At 38.8% G+C, this 17,362-nt stretch overlaps 1 protein-coding gene and 1 long non-coding RNA gene across 8 annotated transcripts in view; both read right to left on the bottom strand.

Moving 5' to 3' along the window:
* Positions 1–7,880, bottom strand: part of LOC309662611 — a 35,645-nt gene extending 27,765 nt beyond the window's left edge. Inside the window, exon 1 of the long non-coding RNA XR_014264815.1 lies at positions 5,498–7,880. This is a non-coding gene — a long non-coding RNA (uncharacterized lncRNA). The remainder of the gene's footprint in view (positions 1–5,497) is intronic.
* MAP3K20 (mitogen-activated protein kinase kinase kinase 20) overlaps positions 1–17,362 on the bottom strand; it is a 175,192-nt gene that overhangs the window by 140,850 nt on the left and 16,980 nt on the right. For 5 of the 7 annotated variants that reach the window (XM_082465365.1, XM_082465369.1, XM_082465363.1 and 2 more), the window contains exon 2: positions 11,587–11,779. In XM_082465365.1, the coding sequence (XP_082321491.1) occupies positions 11,587–11,745 (159 nt within the window). In that variant the 5' untranslated portion in view covers positions 11,746–11,779. Of the gene's footprint in view, positions 1–11,586; positions 11,780–11,947; positions 14,693–17,362 lie in introns of those variants that run through there. The other 2 variants (XM_082465364.1, XM_082465368.1) reach the window with 2 other exon arrangements.

Raw genomic sequence — 17,362 nt, 5'->3', positions numbered from 1 at the left:
TCTTAGTTGCGGCAGGCGGGCTCCTTAGTTGCAGCAGGTGTGTTCCTTAGTTGCAGCTCATGGGCTGCTTAGTTGCAGCCGGTGGGCTCCTTAGTTGTGGCTCACCGGCTCCTTAGTTGCAGCTTGCCGGCTCCCTAGTTGTGGCATGTGAACTCTTAGTTGCAGCATGCACGCGAGATCCAATTCCCCGAGCAGGGATTGAACCTGGGTCCCCCGCATTGGGAGCTTGGAGTCTTAACCACTGTGTCACCAGGGAAGTCCCTATCCTGAGATTTTTAAGGGAAAAAAGTTCTCCAATTTCACAACTTTAAAGATTTGGTCAGCAGCTAATTAGTTCAGGAGAAGTTAGTTTAGATGTTAACCAAACTATGTATTATATTTTAAAATACCCATCCAATGATTAAAATAAAATGAATACATACTTCTTAAGATAGGCTCTACGACTATAGTTCCAATAACAGAAGCAATTGTTTCCCACTAAAGGATGCACTATTCTGCATGTTTTTAAAATGTAGTGAGTTAAATGGATTTTGTTCATTAATTGCTTAATATAATCTGTCTTCAAAAGCAGATCGGCCGTGTAGTCCCCTCCTTGAGCAGAGCCTGCACAAACACTCACCAGACATTTCCACGCTTAACAGTGTAGCTGCTGTAATGTAGCTAATTTTACCAAGAGCTATTCTCCTAAAGAATAGTATCAGGGGTAGAAGTCATATTTTTAAGTCATTAAGACTCCAACGGTCTCATTTCATTTAGGACACCTTAATTTTTCTCAGGTCATGAATCATGAACATCAGATATTAACACTGCTAAGAAAAAGCAACTTGGATTCCTTTCTTGGAAACATGTTAAAAAAACAAACCAGTTAAGAACCATGGCCAGGAAAATCCTGCCTAACAGCCATAGAACAGAACCTTTCATTCAAAGACAAACTAATTTGTTAAGAGCTCAAAAGATCAGCCAAACATGGAGAAGAAAAGGCTAGGAATGAAGTAGACTAGGAATGCAGGCTGTTCTTTTCTGTAGATTCAGGAAGAGCAAAACCTTTCTGGAAAATCTTACAAAAGAAGAGAAAGTTGAGATATGATTACTAGGTTTATTATTTTATTTACTCCCTATGCATTTATTGATTGCTTATGGTGGGTTGGGTACAATGCAGAGCTTAGTAAAAAAGATCAATCAGATACAAATCTTGTGTTCAAGAAGCAGACATATGGAAGGAAGTGGGTAAGATTTGTTCTGTATGGCCCCAGAAAAAGAGACCAGTATCCATGGCTGGAAGTTACATTATAAAGAACTTTCTAAGAATTAAACTGTTGCAAAATTGAACAGCCTGCAACTGACACGTCATCAATGGCAGCCTTCAAACAGAAACTGGTTGTCCTAACCAGGAGCAGGAATCAAGCATCAGTGAAAAAAAAACTGATAAGATGGTCTCTGTCTTAAGTACTTTCATGAGAGTGACTTCCTGTCTTCACTAGAAAGCAGAGAAGAAAACTCTACACACCTTTTTAATATCCAAGTGACATAATTCTATTCTGAAGACTGAGAATTAATCATATCTACTTTAAAACTATCTGAAATACTCACAGGTAGCTCTTCCTCTCCTCCAATTTTTCAGTTTTTTAATTGTTCTCTCTATATTAGGCTTTGTGTTTCTCAAAAATCCAATTCGTGCTTTGTACTATTTTTCTTCTAGCAGCAAGAGCCTAGCTTTGTATAACACCAGTTCGTCAGGAAATAACAGCTTTACTGGAATACATTCATTGGTTTGATTTCAGCACAATATTTACAGGATGGCTGGAAAAAAATTATTAACTGAAATGTTTATTGCCTAATATACTGAGATCAATAATAACTTTAATGAAAAGCTGAAATAACTTGTAATATGTAATGTTACATATGGCAAATTGAAAAAAACCTCCACATGCAAGTAAATATGTAATCTAACAAAGTTTTGAAAGGATTAAAAAATTTTTAAATGACTGAGAAGCAAAAATAAGAAGGATAGGGGCTTTTTCTTGAAAATAAAACACTTTTACAGTCGCTTAAGTGATCTGAAAATATCCTAGAATGATGTTTGTCTTAATGTAACTGCATTTCACATAACATGGTAAGAGAATTATTTATAATTCAGGTAATTTTCTAAATTCCTCTTGGTCCCAGGGGAAGCCATTCCTACAGCTTTTCCTCAGTGTAAGGTTACCTCTCCACAAGGTTTGTGTTACCTTCAGATATATCAGTAGTATATGCTTACTCGTGTAATTTACATATTTGTTCAACATGTGTCCAATTTTCTTTTTTTAATTATTTGTTTGTTTATTTATTTATTTATTTTTGACTGCATTGGGTCTTCGTTGCTGCGCGCGGGCTTTCTCTAGTTGAGGCGAGCAGGGGCTACTCTTTGTTGCGGTGTGCAGGCTTCTCATTGCAGTGGCTTCTCTTGGTGTGGAGCACGGGCTCTAGGCGTGCGGGCTTCAGTAGTTGTGGCGCACGGGCATGTGGGATCTTCCTGGACCAGGGATCAAACCCGTGTCCCCTGCACCGGCAGGCGGATTCTCAACCACGCGTCACCAGGGAAGTCCCTGTCCAATTTTCTCTATCTCTTTATAGCAGTTCACTTTGGGGTGTCTTAGATTATAAGCTCCCAATAACAGAAATGTCTCATAGAAAAGAGCTGAGTGATGGATAGCTGTTTTATATATATACCTTTGGAGTGGTGACTACATTAATGATCAAATAAAATGATTCATTATTTCATTATTTTAAACTGCTTATTCTCTAATTCAAAGTGATGATTTATGTATGTAGTACAAAATCAAAGCATGGCATAGCGAAATGCTTAAAATTCCTTAAGTGGAAATGGCATGACAGTCTAAAAAAGGTACAAAAGCAAAGGAATTTATAAAAATCAAACCAATAGCTAAGAGTACTATGTAGCTGTAGTATATTTTTTTTAAATTATTTTATTTATTTTTGGCTGCGTTGGGTCTTCTCTGCTGAATGCGGGCTTTCTCTAGCTGTGGTGAGCGGGGGCTACTCTTTGTTGCGGTGCGCGGGTTTCTCATTGCGGTGGCTTCTCTCTGTTGCGGAGCAGGGGCTCTAGGCACGCGGGTTTCAGTAGTTGTGGCACGCAGGCTCAGCAGTTATGGCTCGCGGGCTCTAGAACACAGGCTCAGTAGTTGTGGTGCACGGGCTTAGTTGCTCCACGGCATGTGGGATGTTCCCGGACCAGGGCTCGAACCCGTGTCCCCTGCATTGGCAGGCGGATTCTTAACCACTTCGCCACCAGGGAAGCCACTATGTAGCTGAATGCACGCGGTACAGTGACACAGTTGACACAGTAAAGACAGACGTGCTCTATCCTCTTCATAGCTCAAAGAGAGTAAATGAAGAAAACGTAGATACATCCATACAGGATATCTTTCCCGGATGAGAATGAGAGGGACATCTACAGCGACATGATCCCAAGAACAAATACTTGACTCTGAGCAAGGCACAGTGCTAGGTGCTGTGAGACAGGTAAGAAGGGTGCTGTTCATATTAGCCAGGTTACTTAACCTCTCTGAGCCTTCATTTCTGATCCATCAAATGGACAGTATAATCTTGTAACACAGCTGTGAAGAGGAAGAGGGCAAGGATGGAAAGCCCCTAACCAAGTGATCAGCTCACAGTGGCAGTTGTACATGACACTTATCTGCTATTCTGACTTTAGAGCATGGTTGTGAAGATATAACTGAGGTTCTAGGAACCAACAAATTGAAGTTTTCACAAAACATGACACTTATCTGCTATCCTGACCTTAGAGCATGGTTGCGAAGATATAACCGACAGTTAACAGTCACCCAAGTCTTCCTCTGTGTCAAGCACTCTTCTAGATGTTTTATACGTGTTAAGTTCTCTAATCCTCTCGACAACCCTGTGATGGAGGTACTGTTATTAGCCCCACTTTTCGGATGAGAAGACGTGGCATGTTCACGTGAAAAGTTAAGTGGCTATCCCTTACAGTAATTCTAGAGCCACAAGGCAGTTTTAATCACCTGTCAAAATAGTTGTATGGGTGCTAACTGGTATAAATTCAAAAGAAAAAGAGAAAAATTATGCTTGTGTGATCTGAGAACGTTTCACAGAGAAGGAAGAAATTAAGGCTGAAGAATGAGTAGGACCTGGCTCAGGCAGAGAAGACAAAGGTATTACAGGTGAAGGAAAGAATGTGGACAAGGTTACAGAAATGGGAAAGCAGGATGGAAGAACAGCTGGACCGGGCTGGGGAGGTGGGGGAGAAGGGAAGGTGGTTTCAGGTCAGAAAATGAAAGACAAAGCTGGAAAGTCAGGTGAGAACCCCAGTGGAAAAGATTTGGAATCTCAGGGCATCTGCCTGAGTTCATTATGCCCAAGGACATTGCCAAGTAGGGCCTGCGCACAGGTGGTCACCTGAGCACGGTGAATTTAAGGGTCTCGAAAGCCTCTAACAACAACAATCTCTCCACTACCAGTTTCACCAAGTACCTGAAATTCAAACTGGAGTTAACATATTGATCGTCTGTATTTGACATGATTGGCTAGGTTCAATCTAAAGCTCCAGTGAGCATCAGAAACACCTGGGAAGCCTGTTGCAGCACAGATTGCCAAGCCCCACACCCCAGAGTTTCCGACTCAGTCGGGGTGGGGTGAGGCCCAAGAATTTGCATTTCTAACAAATTTCCAAGTGACGCTTGATGCTACTGGTCCAGGGGCCACACTTTGGGAACCACTGACCTAAAAGAATAGACTGCAGAATGGGTAAATTCTGATTGCGGACAGAAAAATTCTGCATGTGGTTATCTTAAATAATAACTCACATTCCTACAGTTACAGCAAAGGCAATAATTCCTTAATAAAAAGTCAGCTACAGAACTGCAAAGAAGAGGAAAAAGGGTCTCCCAGGAGTTAATAAAATGACAACAACATTAACTAGTCTTCTAGTGAAGCACTAATTGCTGTCATGTTGATAAAGTCTGTATAATAAAAGGTCTTATGTTTAGTTTTGAGTTCTGTGTCAATTTCAAGATTGTATTTTCTATCTCACACGGGTATCTCTCCCTTTATATACAAAGCTACTGAGAGCTCCTGTTCTTATGATCAGTTTTGATATTTTGATCTTCTCTCTTTACCTATAAATATTTATACTGTGGGAAAGTGTTGAAACTTGAATTTATCTGGCTTTCAACATTTCTACAACAGTCAAATTTGGTAGGAAAAAAGATTTTTTTAAATAAAGGGAGTGGGGCCTTGCAAAAGTCAAGGCAATTGAAGAAAGGGCCTCATATTTCACCTTTTGAGGATTCTGCTTCCTTTTCATTCTTTTGGGGAAATAAAAAGGAATCATGTTTCCTTCATATCTCATACTTCAATCCGGTTTCCTACTCTCAGTTAAATATCAACAGATTTCAAGTTAACACAAATGCTTGCAGGTTTCCATCTCTCCGACAGAAAAAAGTACCAGGTACAGACATGCCTGGTTCATGCTGTGAAGCTGATGAACCACTCGTGTGGGGACTGCTCTCCTCTGGGTACGTGGTTGGAAAGAGGGCACTGGGATCCACAGTGTCTTCCTCTGCCCTCGCCACTCCCTGCTTCAATTTCTGCCTAAGCAGTTTGGTTTGATCTCAGCTCATCTGGAATTTACAAAAAGATACAATAATGGCTTCTTTTCTTACCTTCGGTATATGCCCTTAAGACCATATTATTTTTTTCCTGTTGAAAATTTTTTTTGTAACAAAAATAAATAGTGCTCTGTAAGTAAATCTGCAACCAACAAAAACAAGCTAAATTACCACTGAAAAACCTGTAGCACTGCTATGAGAAAGCAATGTAGAAGTAAACATTAAACATTTTGAAAGCACATATTGAGACTGAAAAATTTGTGATTTGTGACATACTAAAGAGGTTTATAAAACTTAATTCACTAGAACATCCTTAGAAAGTGACAAAGGTTGTCAGAGCTATGATTTTTTTGAGTTTTTTTCCTGTAAATATATGGGTTACATTGTGTTTACATTTGTCAAAACTTAGTGATATGTGTATTTCATTGTATGTAAATTTTACCTTAAAAGAAAAGAGAACTGCAAACACATAATGAACTCTGGTAATGATATGCATGCTAAAGTATTTAAGGGGAAACTACTGACACCTGCAGCTTATCTTGCAATGCTTCAAAATGGATTGATGGATGGAAGAATACATAGACATACATGTGATAAAGCAAGTATTTATGTTAATAACAGATCCTAGATGGCAGACATACAGATGTTCATTTTTACCCTTTCAACTTTTCTTCATGTTTGAAAATTTTCATAATAAAGTGTTATGTTCTTAAAAAAGAAATATGAGATCATCATAGAAAAATATGAAAAACGCAAAGTATAAGAAAAAGAAAAACACCACACAGACACCTGGGATGATATTCTATACCTTATTTTGTAACTTTTTTACCACTTAGCAATATATTATGAGCATTTTCCTAGCTCTTTAAGTATTCTTCCAAATGCAATGGAATTCCATTATACAGATGTAGCATAATTTTTTTCATCTTTATTGACGTATAATTGACAAGTAGAATTGTAATATATTTAAAGTATACAACATGATGATGTCAATATACGTATGTATATTGTGAAAGGATCCCCAAGATCAAGTTAATTAACACAACCGTCATCTTTCACATTTACTTTTTTGGGAGGGTGGTAAGATGTAGCCTAATTTAAAAGATAATTTGTTGTAGGACACTTGAGTTGTTTCTAATTCTTCATTATTTATTTGAGATAAGCAACCTATTATATCCTTCTTCCTGCATATCTCTGATTACTTCCTTAGGATAAAGTCCTAGAAGTAAAATTTCTGGCTCAAAGGACGGAAACATTTTAATATTTTTGATATATTTTGCTAAACTCTTCTCCAAAACATGTATCAATTTACATTTCTAACAGGAGTGTATCACAGATCATAGCTATCCAGATGTATGATATTAAAATTTTAATTAAATGCTCCCATAAATAAAATTTATCTATAACCATTCTTTCTCCCAGAAGAACAAAGGCTCTTTTTAAAAGAGTCTACAATAAGCAAACCTAGTACCCAAATCTTGGTTTCTAAATATCATACTCCCAAATCAGGTACCCTGAATCAGGGCTTCCTGAAGAAATACCTGACTCCAGGAATGGAACTGAGACTGGAACATCTTTTTGTTCCAGGGAGTATGAAAAGGCTAAAAAAATGATGAAGAAGTATCAAAAAGACATAGAAGCCAAATTTAAGGACTCCTACTTGCTAAATCGCGGACAATTTAAGCATGAAAGTGAATAACGATAGTAATGAACTATAACATTTTGAATTTGAAAAAGAATCTGTAAGTCTACAATGAAGCAATAAATAAATGAATGAATGAATGAATAAGTGAAAAGTAAGGAAACAAGGAAGAAAGGCTCTCATTTATGCTAGAACCTTTTGCTTTCTACACGGTAACTGTCATAATAATATTTGATTCGAACAAGAATCACCAATGGATGCTAAAAACATTGTGTAGTGTTTGTTGAGGGAAGATATTTACATAACCTCAAAGTATCTACCAATAGCTTAATTATTAATTACAAAGAGAAAACAGGTATTTTACTGGGGAGATAGAGTGAGTCCCTCTTAATCAAGGGTTCAAAATTAATATCACCTATAATGCAACAAACTGACATTGGAGGTCTTCCATTAAGACACGCCAGGGGCACATGTCCTACATAACATTCCTACCAAGACTACCTAACTTTAAACTAGGCAAGAGGGAGGGAAAATCAGATAAAGTCCAAATGAGGGACATTCTACAAAACTTTCCAGCACACTTCAAAAATGTCAAAGTGGGGCTTCCCTGGTGGCGCAGTGGTTGAGAATCTGCCTGCCAATGCAGGGGACACGGGTTCGAGCCCTGGTCTGGGAAGATCCCACATTCCGTGGAGCGACTAGGCCCGTGAGCCACAATTGCTGAGCCTGCGCGTCTGGAGCCTGTGCTCCCCAACAAGAGAGGCCGCGATAGTGAGAGGCCCGCGCACCGCGATGAAGAGTGGACCCCACTTGCCACAACTAGAGGAAGCCCTCGCACAGAAACGAAGACCCAACACAACCATAAATTAATTAATTAAAAAAAAAAAGAATAAAGAGACTTTATTAAAAAAAAAAATACTAGGTCCCTCCTTCTAAAAAAAAAAAAAATATGAAGTGCTGCCTTCTTTAAAAAAAAAAAAAAAAATGTCAAAGTGTAAAAGACAAAGAAAGGCAGAGAAACTGTTACAGATTAAAACAGACTAAGTAGATATATCACTAAATGCAGTATGTCAGCGGTCCCCAACCTTTTTGGCACCAGGGACCAGTTTCGTGGAAGACAACTTTTCCACAGACTGGGGGTGGGGGGGAGTGGTGGGAGGTGGTTTCGGGATGATTCAAGCACACTACATTTATTGTGCACTTTATTTCTATTATTATTATATCAGCTCCACCTCAGACCATCAGGCATTAGATCTCGGAGGTTGGGGACCCCCCTGAAGTATGTGATCCTGGACTGGAACCTGGGTTGGGGAAAAAAATGCCATAAAGAGCCATTACTGGGACAATTGGCAAAATTTGAAAATAGACTCGTATAATAGGTAAAAGTTTTGATAGTTGTATTACAGTTGTGTTCTCGGGAGAAGCTGAAGTATTTAGGGATAAAGGAACATAGCATCTGCAATTTACTCTCACGTTCAGTAAAAAATAAAATATGTATGAATATGTATAAATCAATAATATATAAAGAGAAAGCAAATGTTGCAAAATGTTAATTAGTTGTGATTCTAGGGGAAGGATATGTTAGAGTTCATGGTACTCTCCTTGTAGTTTTTCACTAGGTGTAAAAGATTTTTAAAAATGAAGTTTTACAAGATATGGAAGCAACCTAAGTGTCCATCAAAAGATGAATGGATAAAGAAGATGTGGTATATATACACAATGGAATACTACTCAGCCATAAAAAAGAATGAAAATTTTGCCATTTGCAACAACATGGATGGTCCTAGAGGGTATTATGCTTAGTGAAATAAGTCAGAGAAATCAAATACTGTTGCTATCACTTATATGTGGAATCTAAAAAATAAAACAAATGGATATTAAAAAAATTAAGTTTTAAAGAACTACCAAGATTTTAAGTAAATGCCATTTTTCTAAATCAGAAAAGTAACATATACTCACTAAACTAGAGGTCTACAAATAAAGCAAAAATAAACAGCATTCCTCTATACTTTCACATAAGCAAAGTTAGAGTTTTGAATATATTTTCTCCACCTTTCACAAAACATATATTTAATCAGATATTAGGTCATTCTTAAAGAGTTCCATGAGCGAGCTACAAACATATTAGTAAATGTTCCATCACTTCTAAAATTCATTGGCAAAAATGACCAAGTGACACAGGACTGAATCTATAAATTGGAAAAAATCCAGAGTTTATTACCTTTATCTTTTCACTGGGAAAACATCTAGCCACCAAGGCAATACATAGTTCATAAAGTATAACAAACATTTACATAAGAAATGCATATTTCCTTTCCAATAACTGCCAACCCCTAGCCAAAATTATTTACATCTTAAACGCATGTTAAGTCAGTAAGTGTGGGGATGCTTTGCAATAACTTACCGTGTCTCTTTATCACTGACAGTCACTGATTAAATCAAGCCCCAAAGCTAAACTGGGTTTCTGTTTTTCCTACTTAGAAGTTTATGAGGTATGCTCCTGCAGTTTACTGTAATCAACTCCAATTCTGAATGATACTCAGGTTAAATATCTACACAAGAGCAGGATTTGGCAGTTTCCAGTTCCTGCTTTCACCCCTGTGCTTTCGTATGTCATTTTCCTGGCTTTGTCAAAGACAGTAAAAAAAGATATTGGGTATGGATGGGGGTGGAGTGAATGGGTTGCAATTATTGTCTTCCTGTCAAAATCTATTTCATGTCTCATAAAGTCTTTCTCACATCCAACAATCACACAAGAACATGTTCATTGTACTGAAGTTGCATGATGCTTAAAAATATTAGCATACTTATACACTTCTTTGAATATAAATTTGATGGAACTGGTTTATTTTCTGTTCTTAGCTGGTCAACTAGAGGTTTCAGAGTTAAAAACTGGAGAACAGGGGGTCTGATCTGGATTTCACCTGCCCCTATTGGGGCAGCTTAACATGTTTCTCAAAGCTCTATTTCCCAACCTACAGAATGGGTACAATAATGCTTGCCTGTAAAGGGCTTAAGAGTTCACTAGATAAAAAAAGCTAGGTTCAAGTCCAGAGTAAGAAATGGCTACTATTATTATTATTATTCAAGTCCAGAGTAAGAAATGGCTACTATTATTATTATTATTTGGCTACTATTTAAAAAATTCGTTGATCAAGAAATGAGGGGAAGGAAACTTTTTCTACATAGTGCCCTTCGGTTTGGGGCACACATTGGCTTTAAAAGCTATCACTTCTTAATGCTTTCCACAACCTACAGATACACCAAGGCAGAGATATCTTAGCCCTTCTGACTTGGCTTCAACAATCGGAAACACAGATGGTGATCATACAGTCACACAGCAGTGCTGGGATGAAATGCCACATAGTGCTTTCCATTTGGGTTTCCGTCTCCAATCAATTGCTATGGTTCACTGGCAGCGGTTAATGAAAAAAATGAAATCATTCAGGGAGATGAAAAGATATTTATGGAAAAGTTCACTTCAAAAAGATATTGTAAAGAACAATAATAAGCCAAAACAGGACATAAATAGAAATGACCAAAGCAAACTCCAGAGGGTAACTATTAAAAGTTATCAATGCCCTGAGCCCCTGCAGGTCAGCTCCACAACTAGCTTTATTGTGGAGTTTAGGTACCAAACTGAATGTGGGGATGATGTGTCACTTTCCTAAGAAAGATAAAGGGCCTGTGTATAAGTTTTTGGCTTGACTAGGACCAGCACAAATCCCAGACTCTGAAAGTTAAGACCTTTTCCCATTTTACAACTAGGCCAGCTCTCTGTTTAGCATCTTTATTAAACAAAGTCCACCACTTTGGGCTTCAAGTAGAGCTGAAATGCAAGAAGCTGGTATTGCTTATATTTCAGTAGAAAAATAATGCTTTTTGTTTTTCAAAAGACAGCTCCTGAGGACCACAAATTAATGGACAGAAAATGGAAAGGGGACGAAAACTTTACACACTACTCTTTACTGACCCCTCTTGGCTGACCCAGGGAAAAGCCTGAAGCCTGGGAAGGCCTGAAAGCTCACCTCCCCTGGAGAGAGCTCAGAGAACATTCGGTCTTTCACGCCATGGAAAGAAATCCTCAGTTCAGATGACCCCTAGTAAAATTCAACCCTACAGCACACGTGGCATTGATTGCTATTTATGGAGTTCCCAGAATGGAAACTGGGAAACGGCCTCATGGATCAACCCCAAAGGCTCTGCTAGGTCCCTGGTGGCCTGTGACCTCTGACTCTAGGTTGAAAAGCTTGCATAAGCGCTATCGCGACCACTTCTGATAGCAGGAAAAGACCTTACCTCTTTCTCTATCTTGAGTAGCTTCTTTACAGCCACCTCCTTGTCCTGTGATATCCATTTGGCTCGATAGACACTCCCAAAACTTCCTCCACCGCAGTTTTCGAAAAACTGCAAGTCATCAAATTTAATTTGCACAAAGGAGGTACCGAGAGACGACATCTCATAATGACAAAGTATTATACTTCCACAAAATCTATAGAGGGAAAGGGAAAGAAAGTTGGATTAGAAACATATTAGAATGAAACCTCTGTATTCCACTTTAGCTAACGTATACCAAGTCCTGCAGCACTTCCAGAAAGGGCCTGATGACTTAGGAGGAAGGAAAACAAGAGTATAAGCAAATCAACATGAAAACACTTACCCTGGCAGCCCATGCAAAATTCAACAGCAACTTGTCCAGACTCTGAAACACAGCTGTCCGCAGAGAAATGGCTCAGATTCCCACCCCCCCCACCGACAAAGCCTGCAGCACCACTTCCTGCACATCCCAAGCAGCTCTGCCTAAAGGCTACTGTGTCACCAGGTCTCCTACCCCAAAGCCCCAACAAACGGGAAGCGTGCCCTCAGCAGCAGGCTTGCACAGCTCTTCTGGCATCTGAGGCACGCCATCTCCCCGTGTTGTGCTCACTTCACACAAAATATACATAACCTAAGCATCTGAGCATGCTGGCACAGGAGGGCCCAGATGCTGCAAACTGAACGCGCATTCAGTGTTGGGATTCCAAAAGCAAGCGGTCAGCTTCGGGATGAGAGAAGAGCTGGCCAAGTGTTTTGCAGAAGTGGCTCCCTGGGTTGTATCCTGGAGCAGAACTTAATTAAAGAGCAGAAAATTTGCCCTTGATTACAAAATATATTAAGTCATCCAGAGGACTCTGCCAAGAATGTTTTTAAAAAAATATTATGCTTGTTTCCAGAGGAACTGATTACCTCTCCCAGAGATTATTACAGTGATATTTCCTGCAGTCTAAGGAGTTTTACTATTCTCCAGGTAAGGGGTCATTCTTCACACCCTATACCAAACCATAGATTAGCAGGAAAAACAAAACAAAAACACACAAACAAGAAAACGAAGGTCTAAAATTTTGAACCTGCATGAAAAGCAGATGGATAAAAAATTTTGTATATATATTCTTCCCAAACTATAAATCATAATCTTATAATGAGGGAGCAAAAAGACGAATCCATATGTACAGGACATTCTACAAAACAACTCCCTTGGGCTCCTCATAATTGTCAATGTCATGAAACATTAAAAAAAAAAAAGCAGAGAAACTTACAGCACACAGAGGACTTAAATATGATGACTAAATGCAATGCATAATCACTGACTAGATTCTGGATTCCCCCCCCCAAACTACAGAAGTTATTAAGATTTTAGGGAAATTTGAATATTAACTATATATTAGATAATATTATTTTATCCATGGCAAATAATGGTATTTTGGTTTTGTAGAAGGATGTCCTTGCTCTTGAAAGATATACTGGGTGATGTATTAAAGTACGATATCTCCAATTTAATTTAAAATGGTTCAATTCCCCCTCACCCTCCAAAAAAAGTGAATGGGTATAGAAAGGGAGGAAGCAAATGCAGCAAAATGTTAAGAACTAGTGAATCTAGGTGAAAGTTATATGAGCGTTTTACTACTCTTTCCATTTTTCTGTGGAGTTCGATTATTTTCCAAAGAAAAGGGTGGAGGGAGGCAGTTTGCACCTACATAGATTGACAAAATTTCTTCTTAAACAACTTGCAGCTTTGCAGAGTGATGTACACAGTCAGCTCAGAGACCTTAACGTGCAGCTGACTAGCCATCCCATTTTAGGAACATCAGGTCACTGAAGAATGCTGATTTCTTAAGAGAAGCCAAACTCAGCTCTACTTTGGGAAGAAGGCAAGAGAGAGGATTGTTTATCCTCTGCAGTTTAGAAGATAGTTTAGAGTCTACATAAATAAACATTGTATCCAGATACAGTCTGTACCTATCTGAGTCAACAACTTACCTTACTCACTTTTGCTTCAATTCATATTTAGCTAATTACAGAAAAGAAGGCAAAAAAAAAAAAAAAGATAAAATTTAAGAATGTGCCAAAGGTAGGTACACAGAACATGCAAATTTGTTCTCATCCGCAAAAAGTTTGTTCAAAAAACGTAGAGAACAAATGTATGGATACCAAGGGGGAAGGTGGGGTAGGAGGAATTGGGAGATTGGGACTGACATATATACACTATTGATATTATGTATAAAATAGATAACTAAACAGGGATCTCTACTTAGTGCTCTGTGGTGACCTAAATGGGAAGGAAATCCAAAAAAGAGGGGATATATGTATACATATAGCTGATTCACTTTGCTGTACAGTAGAAACTAACACAACACTGTAAAGCAACTATACTCCAATAAAAATTAATAAAAAAATAAAATGTCATTAAAAATTAAAAATAAAGATGAAAAAAAGTTTGTTCAACAAAATGCAAAACACCACTTGCAAGAGTTCCTCAGTGTTAAGTATTATAGACACTATATTTTTATTATTCACTTTTATTTTTATCAAAAAAATAGAACTCTCCTTTCCCCCCCCTCCCCACACCCAATGCTCTCTTCAGAGGGAACTAATTTCAACTCGCTTAGGATTTTATTCTGATATTTATATTTCATATGATATTTTTATATCTATATTTCTAAAAATGTCTTTATATTGCTAATTCCTGATTGTCCCATTTTAGTTATTACCTATTAACTTCTCCCTGTGGAAGATAAGGATTTAGTTCTCATATCCCATCCTTTACCTCCTTACATACAAATATGTCACACTTGCCCAATCCTCCCAGCATCCAACTCTACTGTAACGTTTGGTTAAGTCAATATTCACTGTTTCAGTAGTCTGACAAAGTAAACATTATTCCCAAGAGTGCTGAGCAGGACTCAATGAATTTTCCTTTCTTGGATAATTTTTTCTTTCTCCCAGAGTTACTAGTTGTTCTGCTTTTGTTTTCGTTGTTTGCTTAGCTTTTTTTTTTTTTAATTTATTTATTTTTTTTTATATTTATTTTTGGCTGCGTTGGGTCTTTGTTGCTGCGCGGGGGCTTTCTCTAGTTGCGGTGAGTGGGGGCGACTCTTTGTTGTGGTGCGTGGGCTTCTCATTGCGGTGGCTTCTCTTGCGGAGCACGGGCTCTAGGCACATGGGCTTCAGTAGTTGTGGCGTACAGGCTCAGTAGTTGTGGCTCGCGGGCTCCAGAGCACAGGCTCAGTAGTTTGGCACACAGGCTTAGTTGCTCTGCAGCATGTGGGATCTTCCCGGACCAGGGCTCGAACCCATGTCTCCTGCATTGGCAAGCGGATTCCCAACCACTGCGCCACCAGGGAAGTCCCTGCTTAGCTTTTTATACACCTAAAACGTATTCACCTCATCAAACTCTCCCAAGAACTGCAAAACTCCTCTCAATAAAGTAAAAACATCCGGTAATTTGGCAGGAGGTGGGGCGGTGTTCTATTTTCTCTTGGAGACATTCCTGCTATACCCTTCAACTTCAGTCAATCTAGCTGGAATAGTTGCTCTAGGCCAGACTTGACTGGGACTTCCCCTCCCCATCATCCTCAGCATTTCCTTCCCCTTTTCCTCTGTGGGAACTCCTGTCCTTGGATCTCCTGGCTTCTCTTTCTTGGTTTATTCCCCTACTTTGACAGTGCACCATCTCCCATTAGCTACCTGAACAGACTGCCCAGGATGCAATTTTTTTGGGAGAATCTGTATGTCTTAAAATGTCTTGATTGGTAGTATGGAATTACAGATAGGAAATAATCTCCTTATAATTTCAAAAGTACAATATTACCTCATACTCATTTAGTTTCTAATGTGTCTGTAGAGCAGCCTGAAGCTACTCTGGTTATTAATTCTTTTTACATTATTTTTTCCTTTTTGAAAGCTTTTAGGACCTTGTAGTCATCCCTGGAATCCTGAAATTAATAGGATATGCTTAGAGGTGAGTCTTTTTCATTCACTGGTGGGATACTCAGTATACTCTCCGTCTGTGACTCATGTCTTTTAATTGCAGAAAATTTCCTTGTGATCTTCCTTCACCACTTATAGCCACTTTTACTTCTTGTCTCTTCCCTCCCCAGACACACAGGAGGACCGATTTGCAGTTCCCAGTACACGCTTTCACATCTCCACACCTCTGCACGGGCTAGTGTCTCTGCTTAGAATGCCTTTCCCTGCCCAGTGATGTCCCTGACCACCTCCTCTGGGCCTCACGAGCAGAGTTAATTCTCCTTCGGTACCACAGCCCCTCTCTTTACCCGTTCATCATTCCCACTTACTTCCCACCAGACTACACATTCTTTAAGGGCAAGACACATTTCTATTTACATCTGGATCTTCAGCACCTACTACGCAGCTAGGCGCATCACACCTTTTCCATTAAAAAGTATGTATTGAATGAATGAATGAATAAATAAATGAATAAATAATTTCTGGCTATTCCTGTTATGCCTTTTGCAGCTGGAAAGATTCCAATCAGATTAAGTAAAATCTGAGAACTATAGTTTTTATAAGTGCCCCCCCCCCCAAGAGGATTCTGAAGCAAATCCTGATTTGGAAACAGCTGCCTAGCCTTCTTGGGAGACTGAGAAGAGTATATCTGGGCTCTTCAGGATTAGGTGTATCTGAGTCTGGAGGAGGGGGAGAGGAGGAGGAGGAGGAGGGAAGAAATCCTTCCAGAACAAACAGATCTGAACCAGGATGAGATCAATATGAATAAGTCTGAACCCTCTGGTGCAGAGCAAGTCCAGGGAATGTGGATGAACTGAGGCAGGATCAGTGCCATTTGAAACTGACCCAGTGGTGCCAGAGGGAGGCTGACCTCTGAGAAGCAAACTTCTCCAGGATCTTCACCCTGAGATGAGGTAACCAGCCAGCTCTTCCCAGAATCACTGTTACTCATTTTGTGATACATCCTGCCTTTTGGAAACTGGCTATGTATGAAAGAAACTATATAATTACTTGAGTGTTTTACTGAGACCATAAAAAATTAGGTCCCATCTGATTACCGAAGAGACTAACAATTCTGGGGTGTATGAATACAGGTTTTAACTCCAGTGAGCTTAGCAAAGCATCATGGACATAGCTGAAAAACCTGACTGAGATTCCCATTGTCATCTATGTGACTGTCTGACCGCATATATTTACTTTTCCCTTTGAGCTTTCTCTCCTTTAAAATCATTATTCTAAGAGGATCAACTTATGACCAGAAGAATGGATAAACTGAGTTGCTGATTAATCATACTTAGAGCATCTTGGGGAAGACTGCTACCTGATGAAATTATGTTCTAATTTTTCAGATGTATTCTCCAATGAATAGACTAGAATTTAATAAGAGTCATCTATATAAATGTATTTACATAGTATACCCAATCAAATGATGTTTTCATCCCACCATGTTAAAACAACTGCTTTTACACAAGAAAGGCAATTTTTCTCCATGCAATAATTCCCAGTCCTAATTTTGTAGCATCCTAACTTTGGTTTCATAAACTCTCAACACTGTTTTAAATTTTAATGATAAGTATCTATCACAGAGCACTGAAGGGTAAGTTAGAACAGGGATATCACAAAAATGTGTAAGAGGGTGTCAGAACTCTGAAAATATTGAAAATCACTAACTCAGTGGTTGAATCCAATCATCTGAGTACTTGAGTAGTAAGACTAATTTTTTTTTTTTTAATTTTTAAAGATTTCCTTAGGAAACTGCCCGGCCATCCAGTGGTTAGGACTCTGCACT

The sequence above is a fragment of the Balaenoptera physalus genome (genome assembly GCF_965194825.1).
Source record: "Balaenoptera physalus genome assembly, chromosome: 6".
Lineage (NCBI taxonomy): Eukaryota > Metazoa > Chordata > Mammalia > Artiodactyla > Balaenopteridae > Balaenoptera > Balaenoptera physalus.
The sequence above is the reverse complement of the archived record's forward strand: the minus strand, read 5'-3'. Positions and strand labels throughout refer to the sequence as shown.